This window comes from Acipenser ruthenus, chromosome 49 (assembly GCF_902713425.1).
Source record: "Acipenser ruthenus chromosome 49, fAciRut3.2 maternal haplotype, whole genome shotgun sequence".
Taxonomy (NCBI): Eukaryota; Metazoa; Chordata; class Actinopteri; order Acipenseriformes; family Acipenseridae; genus Acipenser; species Acipenser ruthenus.
In genome coordinates this window covers 6,631,544-6,650,928 of record NC_081237.1, presented here as the reverse complement: position 1 = coordinate 6,650,928, position 19,385 = coordinate 6,631,544, and the positions used below count along the sequence as shown (strand labels likewise).

At 39.6% G+C, this 19,385-nt stretch overlaps 1 protein-coding gene and 3 non-coding genes across 5 annotated transcripts; all 4 read right to left on the bottom strand.

The window, feature by feature from the left end:
* Positions 1-5,230: 5,230 nt before the first annotated feature.
* LOC117966370 (scaffold attachment factor B2-like) lies at positions 5,231-19,296 on the bottom strand. 2 transcript variants are annotated; one of them, XM_034912320.2, is made up of 22 exons: positions 18,935-19,296; positions 18,119-18,206; positions 16,913-16,977; positions 16,399-16,653; positions 16,159-16,221; positions 15,941-15,968; positions 14,574-15,057; positions 14,082-14,131; positions 13,822-13,934; positions 13,410-13,559; positions 12,614-12,705; positions 12,412-12,473; positions 11,919-12,007; positions 11,538-11,683; positions 10,983-11,285; positions 10,410-10,547; positions 8,325-8,498; positions 6,874-6,922; positions 6,627-6,718; positions 6,450-6,511; positions 5,851-5,902; positions 5,231-5,638 (listed from the first exon to the last, which is right to left on the bottom strand). In XM_034912320.2, exons 1-22 carry the CDS (start codon positions 19,100-19,102, stop codon positions 5,521-5,523), a joined length of 2,841 nt encoding a protein of 946 aa, XP_034768211.2. In that variant the 5' UTR covers positions 19,103-19,296; the 3' UTR covers positions 5,231-5,520. The 2 variants fall into 2 exon arrangements, with proteins under 2 accessions (XP_034768211.2, XP_034768212.2); XM_034912321.2 differs by lacking the exon at positions 8,325-8,498 and having other exon boundaries at positions 18,935-19,295.
* On the bottom strand, positions 10,692-10,829 carry LOC131721899 (small nucleolar RNA SNORA42/SNORA80 family). The gene has a single exon (XR_009319962.1). It is a non-coding gene; the product is annotated as a small nucleolar RNA SNORA42/SNORA80 family (small nucleolar RNA).
* LOC131721898 (small nucleolar RNA SNORA42/SNORA80 family) lies at positions 11,370-11,506 on the bottom strand. Its single transcript, XR_009319961.1, has one exon. It is a non-coding gene; the product is annotated as a small nucleolar RNA SNORA42/SNORA80 family (small nucleolar RNA).
* On the bottom strand, positions 13,643-13,779 carry LOC131721897 (small nucleolar RNA SNORA42/SNORA80 family). The gene has a single exon (XR_009319960.1). It is a non-coding gene; the product is annotated as a small nucleolar RNA SNORA42/SNORA80 family (small nucleolar RNA).
* Positions 19,297-19,385: the final 89 nt, after the last annotated feature.

Here is a 19,385-nt window from a genome sequence, read left to right as displayed (position 1 = left end):
TTTATGAAGCAAAATGTGTTAATTCAATAGGGTGATGCAAAACTTTTGGCCATAGCTGTAGCTTCTATTAATAAAAACAGTGGTCACATTTTTTAATACAGGCATTATTAATAAGGTAATCATCTATGGTTAATAATTATGGAATAGAGGCTTAAGATAATAACAGGAAATGGTAACTTGGTAATAAAATAATTATCGTAAATACAGATAATTGTCGTCCATGAATTTTATTACATCAAGCATTAGCAAGAAAGAAAGTGAACAAACAGATCCTGTGTCTGCTGGGTTTAAAGATCAGGGGTAACCCCATTTGCAGCAGGCTGGGTAAAACTGGTGGCTGAACACAATCAGTTTATCAGATTGGAGCTCCTGTACCTCCCTGAGCTTGCAGTGCCACACACAGGCAAGGGAGGGTAATGACATGTACGAGGAAGGGAATGCATTAGGTTTTGGGCTCCAGTTCAAATCAAGCTTGAAGGGTATTTCAGTTCAAAGAATTTGTACGTCACCCAAAGCCAAAGTCAGCTGCAGTTTATCTGTGCCTTTCCCATGTTTGCAATGCATTTACTGTGCTTTCAGCTATACCTTTTCTGCTTGAACACACTTTACTATGCTTTTACCCTATTATTCTGCATCGTATATCTATCCTAATTGGTAGAATAACTACAGTACTCCATGGACATTAAAAATGGTGCATCCAAAATAGAACACTGTACGTTGAGTGTTAGCTGAAATCTAATTTAAAAGCACAGAATCCAGTCTTTTTTTTAAATGTTCCCAGTGTCATGCATTTATAACTCTGTGTAAAAAAAGTTCTTCCTACCTTCTAAACTTACTGTGCTAAATTTGACGTAGTGTCTTGGGTTCATTTATCCAGACCATTTAGGATTTTAAAGACTTCAATCAAGTCTCGTCTTCTCTTTGTATTGTACTGTAACTTTGAAATATTGCTCATTTTGTAATATCCTGAATCATATACAACATTGCAAAGGATTAGTCTGGGAACCACCTGACCCCTGACCCCTTCTTGACACATAACCTTTTGAGTTGTAAAAAGCGCCATTCAGCACCTACTTATACAGAAAAGGGCTTTTTTAAAAATCTTTTTCACAGAGCAATTCCATTTACTGAGTAACCAAAAGGCCATTAACTCCTGCAGAAAAGAAGCATGTGTCAAGGCTGGTATGTCTGTGTGGATTAGTCCTCTGAGCACAAGGGCACAGTCTCGCTCTTCTCACATGTGATATTTTCCACTTGTTAGAAATACAGCATTAATCTTCAGTACAACTAGTATTTTTCCATACTTTGAAGTCCCTCCATTAAAAAAAAAAGTTTAATATCAATTCAATGTAAATGATCTTTCATTAACAGTTCAATAAATATCTATTATTCATAAGACAGAGGGCAAAATACAAGGAGAGACCTTTTTTTTCGGTGGGGAGGTTGGGGTGTCGTTCATGGTGAGCTACATTTCACTGGAAACTGACTGAGGTGCTGAAAGCTATACCTTGGGAAGCACTTGTCCCATTTTTATGAAACTATAGCCACATTTCTATCAGTACCGTGAAACCAGTCTGAAACGGTTCCAACATCAAACTGGGGCTGCAACCTGTTCCATCTGCGGTTTACAATCTGCAAATTCAACGCTGTACTGTAAAGATAGTCATTTTGAACAATAATTCACTTCCTATGTATTGAAATGAATCAGTTAGATTCCAGCCGGAGATCTTGAAAGCTATTGAGACACACCAGCACTGGGGATCACATTCCACAGTGTCACTGTAGAGCCAGAAACCAATGCATGCGTTAGTGAAGTATAAACATCTACTGTATATCACTTCAAAGATATGTCAACCTGACCTGGATAGGATAAGAGCACTCAAGAGAAATCTGTCAAAGTCATTCATTTAAAAGTGAACTGTGCAGGAAAACATCATGCATCCGGCTTTACTGAAACATATTTCCTCTGAAATGGGACATTTTGTCTGATTGAACTAAAAAAAAAAAAAAAAACAACTCTAGCATGATCGACACAGCATTATGAGTAATAGATTTGTAAAATGGGTCTTAATTTGGTGCTGTGGTGCAATCCATGCGGTGCTGTTAGCTATTAACTGCTATTAAGTTCTGTCCTCGAATTTGAGGCATGCGTTCATCTGGGACCGAATTCAAGGTTGTGTTAGGAATTTTGAATCACTGAAATCTAACCACCCACCACAACAGGAAACGAGATAGAATTTTAAAAAAAATTGTTTTATTGTAACAAGCCTCAACAAGGACACCGTGCGTCTTTCCACATTGAGACAGACCAAACAGACGATACTTGTTTTAGTTAAACGATCCCTGCGCTGACCAGGTCTGAAGCCTGTGTTATTGAAGTGAATGATTAATAAATAATATGTCTACCGAAGAGCCGTTCCGTTGTTACATTGAAAACAGCAGAGTGCACTATCTTGACACACTAGACTAGTCTTCTAAAGCAGGATAGCAACGTGAGCGAGGAGAGGACAAGGCAACATGACACATTAGATAAAGAAGGATAAGGGAAGGTTATGCATACGTACAATTCAACGAGCTACTCCTCTAAATCCATTAATATCTGGAAACAAAACCTTGAATCCACTCGATGTACCATAACACAGAGGAATATAATAATATACAACACTGTCTATTGTGTATTTCCCAGTGGGAGGGATGGCTTGTATGCAAGCCGCCCTTGCCCGTTGCCTTTTAGTATAGAAATAATGGCATGGACATTGATGGTGATTTGGCATTACAGCAATAGCATAGGTACTGCGTCACCTCAGTTTAAATCGAGGGTGCATTTGGCTGCATCATTCTTCCAGTTGGTCTCTTTCTCCAGGATTGCTTCACCCCCGTTTAGCTACCATTTGTGCAAGCTTTGATTTATTTTCATTTTTTTGCACAGGCCTTATTTAAAAAAAAACGCTGGCTTGTCCTTGGCAACCCGCAATGATGTGCTGAAATCTGCATTTCTACATTCGCCCCCACAGCCCCGATCGCCACCCGTCTCTCACATGTTGAAATGCTGCTTGTTTTCACAATCCGGCTCGCTGACTCTGCCTATATATATATATATATATATATATATATATATATATATATATATATATATATATATATATATATATATATATATACAGCCCATGCTTACAGTGCATGAAGTTACATTAAGGGTTTTATTTTCTTTCTGTTCTTCAAATAAGTTTGAGTTCGCTTGGTGTTGTATGTTTTCCAATTTTGCAGAATCCTAGGCTGTATTAATGAAGTATTATTGAGTGATTAAATGCATCAGTGTGTCATAAAAGCTCATACACAAGGGTACTTTTGATTTGATTTTTCATACAGTAATACAAACCCGTGCTTGAGAATTGTCTGTTTTAGTTAAAGATTGTTTTGAAAGGTTAAGGTAAGGTCATACCTACCCATGATGCTCTCTACAGCCTTGTGCATCCAGGCATGTGTCTGGTATCATCTGTATTGTACAAAATCGATATTTAATTTTTACATAAATGATGGATTGGATCCCTTTTGTCTTGTCATGTAGTGATCAGGGATTTGCAAAAAAAGTCTAGGGTAGCTCTCTCTCTGTTGGCTTTGAAATGGTCAAGCTGAATTTCTCCAGGAAGTGTGTTTGGAGAACCCTCTCTTGCATTGAGGTATTACTCTCTACTTGAGGCGAGAGACGCCTTCTGTACAAAACAAACATCAGCGTGTCCCATTCTCTTCATAGTCCTGCCATGTTTTGTTTATGCTTTTTTTCAGAACTGGTCAGTTTTGATTGACTTGGCAGGATGCTCATTGCAGGTTATGTTTTCTGTGTGTGTAAAGCAGTTTGCAATCAGGAAGCAGTGACAACACAAGAGGAGCATGGCGTTTGCAACTAAGCATTTATAACTTAAATTAAACTGGCCAAAGACCTACAGATTCCACAGAACTGGTAATATATTGTGCAGCACTGAGATTGGAGCAGGAATTCAAGCCCGATCAGTTTCCCAGTTCCGGGAACACAGCTTTTTAAATATACACAACACTTGATGGCCACAGCTCATAGCAAACACACAAACACTGCCACAAGCCTGGAATCCGCACGGTCATTCGGAAAATCCCAGTGCCGCCGCGTGAACTCCATGACTCTCGCTGCAAATAGATTGTTTGACAGCAACGCAGATCACATTTCTCAAGTGACCTCATCGGAAGATTTCAGTCAGTGCCAAGACACCTAGAACCAAACTACTGGCAGCACGGAGAAGAGTCACATGCTGGCACTGTAGGATTAGAGATTGTAAATTAGAAAGCTCTGTGGCGGTTTAAAATCATTCTTTAATTAACTCATTAAACCGAACATGCATGGCAAAGTGCAGCACACCGGAGTAAAAATCCTGGGAAAGCATCGCATGGTCTTTTAGATTGGAGTCGGGTGGTTAAAATAACACCCAAAAGAAAATGACTGCAGTTTTGTCATATAATCTGTAGTCTTACTGCTTAGGTGAATACAAAACTTTGATTTTTAGTTACTTTTGGAGATCAGTAAGCTGGTCAATTTCTTTTACTCAGAGATGTTTTACATCAGGGGTCCTTCGTGATACAAAGTTAAGCACTCATGACATTTGGGAAGAAGACAGTTGGACAAGGATGTGTCCAGATTGTATTCCAAGGAACATTTCTCAAGCATGGGTTACAATAAAAGAGTGTAACACAGGTAAGCATTGTTCCTGTCTTTTGAGACCCGCTGGGTCAAAGTCAGAATCCTACTCCTGGAACCACTCGTAGGTTAAACTCGGGTCTTAACATATCTGTTCATATAACAAGCATTACACTGGTTTCCCTACACATGTTGGCAAGTGCATGCAGTCTTTTACCAATACCTCAAGCACATAACTGATAGAACAGAATTGAGTAGGAGATATGGGGGGGGGGGGGGGGGGGGGGGGGGAAATGTACTGCTATTGTGAGACATCTAGAACAGATCTTGTGAGCATAGAAAACTGGCCAGGTTTTAAACTGCAGTAAGATGGAACATTGGGGTTCTGGCACCACCAAGTGGATGTTGGGTTGAACTGCAACTAACAACTTTTCAGATATTAAATACCAAAAAAAGCAGGATTGCCATTTTCACAAAAAGTTTACTGCTCAAAAACAAGTGGAGTATTACGGCTATAAATCTACTTTTATGAAGGTCAACTTGAATAAAACACAATTGTAACAGTTTACAGCTATACACTTTGACTCATCTGTGCATTTATTGATTTAAAACAATGCCTATGTGGAATGACAAGTGTTGAGAAACATGAATGGAAGTATTTAAAAACCAAAAATACAAATGTTTTAATTTGTTACATAAGTTCGAGCACCCCTTCATAAAAGGAGCAAAACACAAATACAAAAAAGAAATCACGTTTCATTCATATTGCTCCGTAGCTGAATATAGGTAGCAGAAAAAAAAAAAAAAAAAGGATTTGTTGCTCCATACTACACAGCGGACACGATTTAAAACAATTAATAGCGTCGTCCAAAAGCCGCTCCTTGCACTGCACCACCCGGCATCATCTGGCTTGCCCGGTTCACAGTCCCTGAAACGCCTTGAGAACTTCCTCCTGGCATGTAGCTTCCACGACTACAACACGAACAAATGGAAAATTTAGTCAGACAACATGCATTTTCAGGGAGTCATGGGATTTCAGGACCAGGCAAAAGGGGGCTCTGCATTGTTAATCTACCGCTGCATTTCAACAATCAATTGATAGAAAAAGTGCTTTGCTAAAAACATGTGCACGCTTTTCACCATCATTCAGGCAACTCGCATGTTAATCTAAAAACGCATCTCACCCTGATATTCCTCCACGGCTCATGTGACCTTGCCCAGAATGGCTATCACTACCTGCAACAAAAAAATATATATTAAAAAAAACAAACAGAAGAAACAGAATTTGTGAGCTACAAGACGTACACTTTGCAAGATTCAAGTGAAGACCCAATGGTCTTTCAGATTTCACAGGAAGGATTCTGTGCTACCCACTTCAGTGAATCAGGCCTACATTAAAATCAAGGCCCGTCAATGGCTAAGGATACACCTTTAATCTAGCATGGAGTACACTATGAAAGGATCATGTAATGGATCCCACCACAAATCAAGCCATGCTTGTCCCCGTTTACCAAAAAAAGAATCAAGAGTCTGCTAAATGACTAAATAATAAATAGTCAATTGTTGCATGCATTCTGTATATTCCTACACTAAGAGTTCATTTCATCCCAATAGTTAATCTCCAGTGAATCATTCAAAATTTGTCAGAAATTAAACATCACACATTTTGCAAAAAAAAAAAAAAAAAAACCTTGCGATGCAGTATCTGCTTTGGTAAGCCTATATGGATTTTTTTTTTTTTTTTTAAATACCACAAATTTGAAAGTTTAGGCTTCTGTCTTACTTTGCCAGCTTCTGTCTCCGTCCATTTTACGGCCATGGTCTCCTGACCAATCACGACTATCTCTGCAGATTGGAAATAGAGATACGTTAGCACATTTAATGAGTGGAAAAGTTTGTGTATAACAGATTGTAAATTCTACCGATGCATTTCTGAACTCTCTTCTTTCTTCGTATTTACCTTGTCTGATTCAGTCCTCTCTTATCGTATCCACTGCTCCAGCCATCGCGAGAATCTCGGCTATGTCGGTCAGAGCGATCATCTGAGAAATGCTTAAAGAAAAACAAAACACAGGGCTGATTTCAGATGGGATATCAAAACCTTATATATATATATAGATTTTAGCTCAAAGAGAATAAACACACACATACAATATATATATATATATACAAAATATAAATACTTAATCATAAAATAGTATACACACTTTTGGCGGCCCGACTCTTTCTCCCATCATTGATCTTGACCCGTCTCTCCTGCAAGAAAAAACATTATATAAATTCAGTAAATTAATCCAGACTACCCCTTGCTCACAACCCAAAATACACATTATGGTAAATTTCCCCAATTAATGTAGAACAGTTTTTTTTTTTTAAAGGGTTATTTGAGGGGGGAGAGGGGGAATTCAGTCAAAAGGGAATAAACCATTAAAATATGGAAACAGAAATAAAATCATCCAGCCTCTCCCATCATACACTGGAGAGATGATCCACAGTCTGAGTGCCGTATTCTTCCAATGAATATCTTGCTGAAAGTTTAAGACGTGATATTTCTTCCCAGGTGAAATCCTGTAGGAGCCAAAAACATTTCAGGCTTTTTCTCTTTTACCCCAATGAAGTCAAAAGCCACCTGGACATGTGGAAGCAATCCCCCTTTACACAGGAAGCCGGTGCATACAAAAGATCCTTTGATACAAAGCGGTCCGCTCAAGAGAACAAGTGCAAATCATCCAGAAGGGAAAAAGATTTCTTCCAGGTGTTGAAGAAAGCGAGGTGTGAAATGAGAAATCTCTTACAAAACATCACCAAAAAGAAAACGTGGAGAACCAACCAGCAAGTGCAATAGTGTTCAGAAAGAGCTACTAGATGTAAAAACCAGGAAGAAAAAAAAATTAACCCATTTAAATCTCTTAACCCTTTGCGGTCCAATGTCGGACCCTGTCCGACATCAAAGACATAAAAAACAGGTCTCTAGTAGTTTTTTCTCCGGAAAAAGCAGAGAAAAAAATTCAATGGCCGAGGGAGACCGACAGGAGCCGAAAAAAAAAAAGGACGTATCTCATGAATACCAATACCCCCGACATCACATAGATAACACGGACATAAACAAGATAGCTGCTACTGCAACCAGCACTCAAAGAATATCAGACATTTGTAGAGCTTTTTTTAGATGTTATAGTAATAAAATAATGACTTGGATCGCATTATTGAGGAGTTTGGTGATCAAACGAGTGATCAGGAGATGATTTATCGGTATGCACTACTATATAGAGGTATGTGAAAAATACAGCGAACAAGGGGCGGTGCTGGAGATGCAGTACTGAGTGTCCTGTTGATATGCAGTGCCTTTTAAACCTGTTTTACTGCGAAAAAAAACACTTAAACAGCGCGTCTAAAATAAACTGCACGTGTGAAAATAAATTGGACCCGACGTGTCTGACACGCGCTGAATAAATGGACCGCTAAGGGATAAATTACTTGTATACCTTAGAAGTATACCCTGAAAGTTTGTTGTATTTGCATATTTTTTTTAATTTATTTATTTATTTTTTTTAAAAGATACGCATGAATCAAATTTCGATTTTATTTTATTTTTTCCCCCTGTGTGCCTGAAGTGCACCCTGGTACAGTTTTGACAGTTGTATTTGCATTTCCATACCCAGCATCTTTGTCTGGTCTGCATTCTGATTTCCTGTCCTCACTGGCAATGGGTTTTTCATGCTCCCCAGCACCGTTTACTGCTCTCCTCTCACGAGGCCCCTCTGCTCCCTTTGCAAACGGCTGAGCTCGGGGAGGAAAACCATTGTCTCGGCCCTCAGACGTCTTGCCTGGTCTGTTAGAGGGGGAATAGACTTTAAAACATCACACTTGCTCGTGCTGGAGAGCCTTACAACTTGTGAAAAGAAAGACCCTGAATATTTACTGGTAATGAAGCCAATTCAATAATTTCATCTGCTCATCCAACTCAGTTGGGTACTTGTGTGTGTTATTTTTGGTGGATTTTTTATTATATAAAAAAAACAACGCGATGTATTGTAAATTTAAGCTTCAAATTAAAAGGAAAAGAACCAGCCCTTGGCTTGCCAAGTGTATGGACATCGCAGTTAATCTTGATCAATAAACCCCAAAACAGGAATGACTTATTTTAAAATTTCTAGGTTACAAACCGTAGATTTTTCTTGTTTAAAAAATACAAAACAAAAAAAGGAGAGGAATAACAGGTATGCAGCGAAGCGGCAAGAAAGTGAACGAATGTTAGTAAGAGAAAAAAAATATAGTATCTGCAATAAAGCGTTTCATATCCACACTAGGCTCCCAGTATTTCGGTTCTGATTTTCAGTTGCTGGGGAACGGCAAAAGATTACCACTGATTACAAGTTGCCCCCTTTCCACTGCTGTGTCCTGTAACACTCATTACCTGAGCAGACAGCTCACACAGGATGCATGTGGAGAAGATACTCCTTTCAGGAAGTGTGTACACACACACACACACCAAAAAGCACATGGAGTTGTTAGGTCAGCAGCTGGAGGGCATGTACAGAAGGAAAAGGAAACCAGTGCAGAGTTTTCCAAGCTTCAATATCTTCTGTTCAAGTGGCAGCCCCATCAATGGAAAGGAAGACCCCTGGTCTTATCTTCCACCAATACAGTTAAGACCATCAACTCTGCAGTCAAGGTGATGTTTGACATCCATGGACCGTGGTGCCGTACAGCTACCAATAGCCAAGTTTCTGAACAGATCCGCTTTGAAAAAAACGTGCCAGTGATTGATACGGTAACAGCCACCTTAAAAAAAGGCAAAAGGAGCCCAAACCACAAACAGGTTTTAACCAAACGTGGCTCCTCTTATGTGGAACAGAATCTGACATTTGTCAAACTGGCACATGGAGGGCTAATTCAATGCCAAAAGGATCTTCCATCAACCCTCACAAACGAGAAGTCAGCAGTAACGGGAAGAAATACACAGAGCACAGCAAGATCATCTCAAAACAAGACAGACTTGTTTTGGCCACCAAAGTGTATCAGATATGTTTGCATGCCCATCAGTTCTTCTGGAAAATGCATAAAGGTAGTAATTCCTTAGGTGCGCACCTTTGAAAGCAGCTTGGTGCATTAGGAATGCCTTCCACAGACTGTTCTTGTTCTACTCACTTCAGTGAACAAGTCTACACTGAAGACCAGTCAATGGCTTGGAATAGGGCTGTTAATTTGGCATTGAGTACACTATGGAAGGATCACAGGTTAGACCCTGCCATAAATCCACAGCCATGCAAGATGAAGTGAAATAAAAAACAAACTCCTTGACAGAAGATTTGCCCACGATAGAGCCTTAAACATTTAAAACTTCAACTTCGAGTGGACGTGTATCATGCAAGTGTACCAGAACATGGGAGTGTTTGAGTTAGCAGCAGATCGTGCTAAATTAAAATGTTGCAAGACACATCACTACTTTATTACCAATTGGTACAGCTTTCTGAATTCCTTACCCAGAAAGTAATTCAAGAGTAAGTTACTGTAAACTAGCGTAGTTGACTATCAATTCATGCAACACTGTCAACTAGGTTAGCAAGCATTGCAACAGATGCAGAAGCTCATTTCCAAAGGTCGATTTCCAAAGTTAAATCTTAAGTGGCAGAGCAGAGACTTAACCCTGAGCTACATCCACCTCAGGTTTCCAGAGTTAACAAAAGCAGCAGTCGTTAAAAGGGGACACTGCACACTGAGAAGCTTCTCTCTGACCCACCTGTCCAACAGCAGGTCATCCTGGTACCGGCCACGATCCCGGTGATCAAAATCCTGGACTCGGTCTTGGCGGCTAAAGTCAGAACCACGTCCATACCGGTCATCCAAGTGCATCCTCTTCTCGTGCCAATCATCTCTCCTGCAGAGCAGGGGGAAGAGGAGCATTTCATTTTAAACAATTCATACCATCGCTACGGAGCCATATCGGCCACTCGTCTTTGCTCAATTATCAGTGATGTCACAAGACATGACAACGTCCTCAAAAGACATCCAAAGAGCGAGCGTTTGTTCTACTCACTTCAGTGAGCAAGTCTACATTTAAAAGACCCGACAATGGTTCGGAGTAGAAGTGTTAATTTAGCATGGCATACACTATGAAAGGCTTATAGTTGAAGACCCCTCCATAAATCCATTGCCATGCAAGGGGAAGAGAAACTCAGACAGAATGCCTTACACTAGGTGAAGTCACATAACACCATGTATACAGCCCTTGAGACTTGCACTGTATCTAGAAAGCTTAACATGACAAAAGCAAGGCTGGAACCAGTATCAACCAAGCTCTCTCCTCTCGTACCTTCCATCAAAGTCGTATGGCCTCTTCAGTGGCCTGCGATCCTGCTCGTATCGGAGCTGCTCTTGTTGCCTCCGCAGCTCCTCCCTCTCTCTTTGTATCCTCTCCTGCTCCCGTCGCCTCTCGTACTCGACCCGCAGCCTCTCCCTCTCCAGCCGCTCTCGCTCCATCCTCTCTCCGTCCAGACGCTGCCTTTCCAGCTCCAGCCACTTCCTCTGCCTCATGAGCCGGTCTCTCTCTTCCTTCTCCCGGAACAAGCGGATGCGCTCCCGCTCCCGTCTGCTTTCACGATCTCCATCTCTGTCTCTGAAATACGAGATAACTTTAGCGCCTAGCACTCTGGAACACTAATTCAATGTCACATTTCCTTAATACTTTGGTGAGACACGTGCATGTTCTACTCACTTCAGTGAACAAGTCTACATTTAAGAGGCCAGTCAATGGTTCGGAGTAGAAGTGTTAATTTAGCATGGAGTACACTATGAAAGGATCATAAGGAAGACCCTGCCATAAATCCATAGCCATGCAAAAGAAGGTTGAAATAGAGAACTACAATACCCAGAGTGCCGGCGCCTCTCCACCTCGCGGATCTCTCGCTCCTTCTGCCGCTGTCGCTCACGCTCTCTTTGCTCTTTGATCTGGTCAAAGGAGAGGATGTCTTTCTTCTCTTTGCTCTCGGATTTGCGATCCTGGCTCTTGGAGCTCTGAATTCAGGAATAAGAGAAGGATCAGGGGTTTAAATTTTCAAGCACACACATTATGCGAATCGCTTTCCTGCAATAAAAAAATATATAAAAACTACAACTTTTAAATTTAATGAATATTAATTAAATCACCAATCCAAAACAAAAATTGGTTGACTACATCTTGCTCAAGGTCCTTTGGGAACCAAATTCATATTAAAAGCAGGGCACAATGAAGATGAGAAGTCCTACGTACTCTTCCGTCTTTGCTTTTGGTTTTGACACTGATGACAGGCTCCCCTTTAGATTTATCCATGACCACGGTTCTTTCTGTACCACGGCCTCCTGCAAATGAAAAGGGTTCCATTTTATTTAATGAACAGAAATTCTTTAGTACTTTTCAAAAGGACCAAAAGACTGTCAGCTGACAGAAACAGCATTTCAAGGCAATAATTACAAAACGTTTTAGACTTTCTAACATTGACATGTTGTACTACTCACATCAGTGTACCAAGCCTACAACATTTCCAGGCCAGACAATGGTTTTGAGTAGGTTATTTATATTGCATGGAGTACACTAAGAGTGAATCACGGGATACATTCTCTCTTAAATCCAAAGCCATGCAAATTTAAATGCAAAAACCTACCTAAAAAATTAACTCTGTAGCCCAGGCATTCATTGTAAAAACCATCAAAAACCCAAATACATCAATATAGAAAAACTCAAGCACAGATAAAGCTGCCTTTACCATCTTTATCATCTTTTTTCTCTTCATTAGCGTCAGATTTCTCATCTTTGTTTTCTTCAGATCTATTGGAATAAAAAATAAATCAAGTTAGAAGTCAGCAATCACTTTAATAGCGAGTGAAAAACCACTTTCTCCAGCTTGGACACATTTATGGAACAAGCCAAGGACATGAGGAAGGAATACTCTGTATTCAAAGACTTACTGTTCTGGTTTAGCATCTGAAGCGAGACCCGCAGCATCACTGCTGGTAGACTTTTTAGCATCAGGTTTCTTTCCAGCAGGTTCATTTTTAGCCTGAAAACACATAACTTGTATTAAACACATGGATATGCAAGAACTTACTGTTTTTTGCTCAGCTAATATTCAAGGGTGTTTAAAAGGTATTTTCACAGTCCTCTTTGTGGCATATACAATGATAAAGATGTTGCTATGACCATAAACTACTAGAAACAAAAACCTGATGTAGTTAGTCATTCACTTCATAAATGTGATGCCTGTAGCAATGTATTAGAAACCTCTGAAATTTAAATAAATAAATGTGCAATTCATTTGAAAGACACTTTACAACCAGTCTTCAAATCATACAATTAACATATTTCAAGACTAAAGCAGTCAAGTCAGCAGCAGATTATATATTATTATTTCTTAGCAGACGCCCTTATCCAGGGCGACTTAGTCATAAACAAAAATACATTTCAAGAATCACAGTACAAGTAATGATACAATTAAGAGCAAGATAAAATACAATGACTTCGGTTCTAGCAAGTACAAGTGTGACAAAATACGATTCAATATCCTGATGTCAGGTACATCAGGATAGAATCAAATACAAAACACTACAGATTAAATAACACTTGACAGATTACAGTACTAAAGTACAGCATTAAATGCAGTAAAATAGGGAGCTGATAAGAGCAAGTAAAGCGCATTTAAGCAAGTTAGATATTGCAGAGTGCAACATTGTCTTATTTGTTGGGTTAAATACATAAATCACTTACCCGCTCCACAGATATCATTCTTCCATGCAACTCTGTTCTGTGTAGATGGCTAACGCACTTTGTTGCTTCATCAGTTGAGGACATTGTAACAAAGCCGTAGCAACGTGCACCAGGGCTACGTGCATTTGTCACCACCTTTGCACCCACAACCTAACACAGCAAGAAGATTTAGCAAAATTATAGGAAAATAAAAACTTTTAAACTAACAATCCCCCCACCAAAAAAATAAAAAAGTCTGTGCTACCCACTTCAGTGAATCAGACCTACAGTAAATCAAGGCCTGTCAATGGTTCGGAGTAGAGTTCAATCTAGCATGGAGTACACTATGAAAGGATCATGTAAAAGGATCCTACCATAAATCTAGCCATGCTTCCCTTGCCTTAAAACAGTGTAAGAATTTGAAATCCCTCACCTTTCCATACTTGCTGAAGAGGTTTTTCAAGTCTGTCGCTCTGGTGGTCGAAGCCAGTCCACTAACCCACAGGTTCCTTCCACATGTAGTGCTGCTACTGTTACTTGTTTGACCTTATAAAATAAATCATCCAAGTGTAAATATGGTATTTAGTTAATTTTATAAAAGATGCAACACTTATTCTGTTTATATTGAGGTTGGGTTGCCATAGAATAAAATTACCTTGATAAGAAATTGGATTAAATCCATTAGCAACTTACCTTTCTCATCTTTTGACTGAGTACTACTATCTTTTTCCTCCTTGTCGGAGCTAAAGACAGAAAAATAATCATATTAAAATATTTTAAGTGAAAAGATTTATTTATATTTCAGGATATTAAAAAAAAAAGCTAAACTTTAGGAATACCTACCTTAAAACAGCTTTGGGTATTTAAACTACAGTATTACAGCACGCAAAATGTGCCAGGTTAAAAACACACAGATTAGCAGCAACACTTAAAGAATGGCAAACTTAATTACCGCAAATACATTTCAGGTCATAAAGCAATCTTGTTTTAAAACAAAGGCCAAAGAGAACGCATTTGTTTACTTTCTTTTCTTAAAAAAAAAAAAAAAAGAAAAAAACAAGATAAAAATTAAAGTTAGGGAAAGAAGGATGACTCAACCAATTTGACGTGCTATGCACAGAACTTTGTTTTAAGAGCCAATGAAACAAAGACAGCGACTGTTCTAGAATTTAGAAAACAACAAACCTCTGTTTCTGATCAGCGCCCTCAACAGAAGAGGACTCTTTCGTAGCCGCTGAGTCACCAGTATTCAGGTTCTCTTCTGTCTTCTCTGCTTCTTCCTTGTTCTCGTCAACTTCCGATTTTGATTCTTTTACGGACGCAATGTTAATTTCTGTATCAGTTCGTTCCAAATCCTGTACGCTTAAATTATTGTCTTGGATGTTTTCTGCAGATACCGCTTCGGTGTCCATTTTCTCTTCAACATTTTGATTATCTACGTCCTTTAAATCAGTAACAACCGGCTCAGAGTCGGCTTTTTCTTTGTCACGAGTTTCGCTTTCCGAATCGAGAGCAAGGGCGTCCTCTGCCTGAACGGTAACTGAAACGTGGTCGTCCTCCGCAACTTTTTGCGACGTCTCAGAGGCGGTCGAGTCTTGCGCAGGCGCCTGCTCCTGTGGGTCTTCTGTAAGTGGCTCAGATTTACAAGACCCAGCTACTTTCTCATTTTCTACGGATTTAACAGGAATAGAATGGCACATAGTTTAATTACTGAAACACAGCAATCACAATGTGGAACTGGTATGGATGCCACAGGACATGACCGTTTTTTTAATTGTAACCAGAGACTGGAAAACCTAAAGAGAGGCACACAAAATACCCAAACTAATTTTAAAAATACTAAATCAAAAAGGTATTATGTTCCCTGGTCCACAACAAGACTGAGCCCTAAACTGCAGAAAGCCAAGGTGACCAGACATGCTCCAGCGACGTGGAACATCTTCAAATGAATACGAAGTCGTGTGGCTTTAGTGTCCATGGCGATGCAGAAGAGGTGGTTGCTTAGAAAGAATTCCTTTGCAGTTTTGAATTCAAAAGGAATGGTATCTCCCAGATGTACGCTATTTAAACTGAGTCCTAAATAGTGCCTGTGAGTTGCATTTTCATAAACCATTTCCAAAATGCAAGTTTCCAGTCTTCTCTTCTGGCTTCTCATTCTTCATTTAGGGTTACCTAAAAACACTGGACAGCATCTGCAACAACTACCTGAAGATGTCATCTAACACAGTAACTATGTGTGCCACTTAATCACTGGTCCCGAGTCACTTTATATAGATCAAGGTTCAAAATTGCTTATTATGTAAATACATTTTTGGACAAGTAAAGAATTTACCATACAATTTCAAGCGTGCAACACTGCGACGCAAACAAATGAAGAAGCCAAAAACTGAATCAAGGGGTCAGTTTATGACTTGCTACCCAGTTCCAGCAATTTGCTTTAGATTTCCAGTCTCTGTCACTGGAAACGACTGTTAGCAAATACACCAAAGTTAAGAAAATGTTTAGCAAGACTCAGTAACTGTAGGAAAACGGTTAGTTATCTTGAACAGTACCTGTTTCCGCAACGTGGTCTTCACATTCCTGTTGGAAAAGAACATAAAGGTTAAATAAACCTGTACATCAACAGAAGCTCAAACACTGCTTGTAACCACATGCTTAGAGAGGCCCAATCTAAAGCACAGACTCCATAACAGTATACTTTGTGTTCTCGTTGCAGTTACAAGCTTGTAAAAATATGGGAAATAAATGCAAATGAGCTTTAAAAACAAACCTGTTTGGGCTGTTCAGACAGCAAATCATCATCTTCAACTGAGACGCTGCCGCCAATTTCCTCCTATAAATGAAAGATTTTAGGATTAGAAAACATGTTGCAACATTAACGCAACACCCTCCAGCCATTTTCAAAACACAGGACACAGAAAAGGTTGGAAGAGCCACCCTAGAAAAACAGAACAGTAGTATATGGACAAATACATGTGCTTTGGTTTTAATTACGACTAGTGATGCACACCTTCACACTGTCACTAGCCAGTTCTGGTTCCACTTCTGGGATGGAAGCAGGCTCAGGTTCATTCTCTTTGGAGGGGCTCTTTGGAGCCTCTGCATCTTCAGCCTCCACAGCAGCAGAGAGAGAGTCCAGAACCTGATCAGCATCGTATTCATCACAGTGAATCAGAATACCATTATCAATCTCGGCTTCATCAAGGACGTTCATGTCCAATATATCCATATCTTGCATGTTTTCTAAACTTGCTTCTATGTCTTCCTGGAGAAAAGTAAAAATCAAGCAATGGTTAGAAGAAGAAAAAAAATGTATCAAGTTTACAGACAGTCTGGTTTGCTTTGATGCTTTGTCCAATTTCTTTAGCTATAACTAAACCTCAAAAGCACTCATTCTAGATATAGTCCAAAATGTTTAGTGCTCTTAAGTCATTTTTGTATAGTTGAATCAATTTTGCAATGCAAAATCAGACAGCTCCCAAACAACCAAATACAAGTGTTTGTTTGGCTACTACAAATCTTACCTGTCCATCTCCTGAATCATCTTCCATGGTAATATCTTCAGCTCCTTCATCTTCCAGTTTCCTCCCTAAAAGGCCATGAATTAGTTAAGAATGAAAATCTACCAATGTAAAAATTGTAGTCCAGTACAACAAGTGTTTTAAATAGGTCTGTTCCTCGATTGTTGATTGGTTAATTTATGGGGATTAGTTGATTAATCTGTGCACATTTTTAATAAAGGTATCTTATAGCAGCTGTCCTGCATAGCAACACTTAAAATCAATACCCTAAAAAAATAAGCCCAATGGGAATTTGGTCTTTTTAAAACCTTGTAGAATTACTTTTATGTTAGTAAAGGTAACCTTTCCGTCCTATTACCATAATAAAACAGGATTTAGGAACCCGATAACTCAGTCACACAGAACAGTTACGCATACTGTTTAACCACTCTGGGGTAACCCCTAAACAGCAAAATTAATAGCACTGCACAAACACAGAAACAAAAAACACTGAGGTTTACAACTAACTCAACAGTGTATTATGCTGGTCAGGATAAATGCCCCAAGATGGATTAACCACAGCTGGTCACAATGCACAGGAGAACCTTTGCAGACACATGTTTAGCAATCATTTAAATCAGCATATATAAACATTACAATTCTTAGCACACTATCAGCAATCCTTGCATAAAACATGACACTTATCATTTTTACACAACTAACCCCCTTTTTTTTTAAGCTTAAAAGCAGTGTCTTCAGGGAAGAGCTCACTTCAAATGAGCACTAAATAGCTGCACGCATTTCTCTCTACCCAGCATGCACTTTTAATGCACGATTAAATATCTGTTTTAAACTAGTTGATTAATCGGTCCGATTAAGGAAAAGACCTAGTTTTATGCAATACTGAACATCTCATTGCTGCCAGTCCTACAGGAAACGTATATTTTGTATAACTGGATATTGTACTCAAGTGTTTATAATCATGTACAAACCCATTAAATACAGTAGAAGAGCACATCCAGATTGCATTCATGTTTATAAATAGTTGAGAGTACGTTTCTAGTTTAAAGCAAATCTTGGGTCATGCATCCTTTGTAATGTAGACTTAACTTAGAGGCGGTTTGCAAACCAGCATCATTGTTAGGATATCTGACCGCCACCTCCTTCCCCCCAAATCTCCACATTTCCCGGGCGTGTAAACCCATAAGTGGGCTGTTGATTGCTACTCACCCTTGCTAGCTCGTTTTGGAGTCTTCTTCACTGCTGCGTCTACTGCAATTACTATTTGGTCAGGGTTTCCACCTTCCTCTTCGATAGCCTAAACAAAATATAAAACATTCACAAATTAAACACGAGCAATACCGCTAGACAAATACTGGATACTAATGCACTAGTTGACACATACAAGTCGGCATATTTCGTATCAGTGGATGCAGCTAACCAGCGACTCCATCCACAGTCTATACAAACTAGTCAAGCCAGCGCTCTGTATGGCAGGGCCGACGCATATTATTAAATTGGCTTTTGAGCGCACGCCATTTCATAGAAATACTGCAAGTTACTAGTACTAGAAATACATTTTTTTTGTGCTTCCAATCAAGCCCGTTGTTATGATTCTTGGGTATTTGATGATCTAACCGACCCTAGCGATAACAATGGACAATGGCGGCCTTTTCAATATACAATATTCAGTCGGACTTAGAATCCAATCCTCCTGCGGTCAAACTAATAGATTCTCATAAACGGCTAAATGCACACCGTAACATGCAATATATATATATATATAAATAAATAAAAAAAAAACGTATCATATAAGACCCCTCAAATATCCTATATCATTTTTTTTATTCAATGCAATATTTGTAATAATGTACCATGCTGTACGTATTGGTAATTTTTTGTGTTTGTTTTATGTTGACAATGCAACCCAGAGTGCATTTTAATTATTAATCATTTCAGAGTGTACTAAAAACGCGATGTTTCACGCATAAATGAGCAAACGCGCCGGAATAAACTGTGCACATCGGCCTGCATGCGTGCAGGTACCTTTTTCAGCCTCTCCGACAGAACGCTCTTGTTTCCGTTGCTCTCCAAGTTTCGTTTCTTCAGCTCGGCTTTCAGGTCGATCACTCTCAGGTCGGCCAACTTGCGAACCTCCGCTCCCTCCGGAACCGCAGCTGAAACCGGGTCAGCCACAGAAATATTCTCCGCCATTCTTGTGAAGGGGGAAAAAAAAAAACAAGCACAAAACCGACAAGCTCCCGTTCACAAAGCACAAGCCCGAACAAAATGGCGCTTTCTCCCGAGCACTGAAGAAACGAGAAGCGTGCGCGTGCGTTGCGCGCGCACTGCACGCTGAGCTCCGCGGTGGTACTGCGACTGCGCACAGCGAGGGTTCCCGCGCGGCGCATGCGCCCGATGGGGGGGGGGGGTTTGCGTCGAATAAAGAAAACGGTCACGTGATCATGATAATTCCAGTTCCATTATTAACAGATAA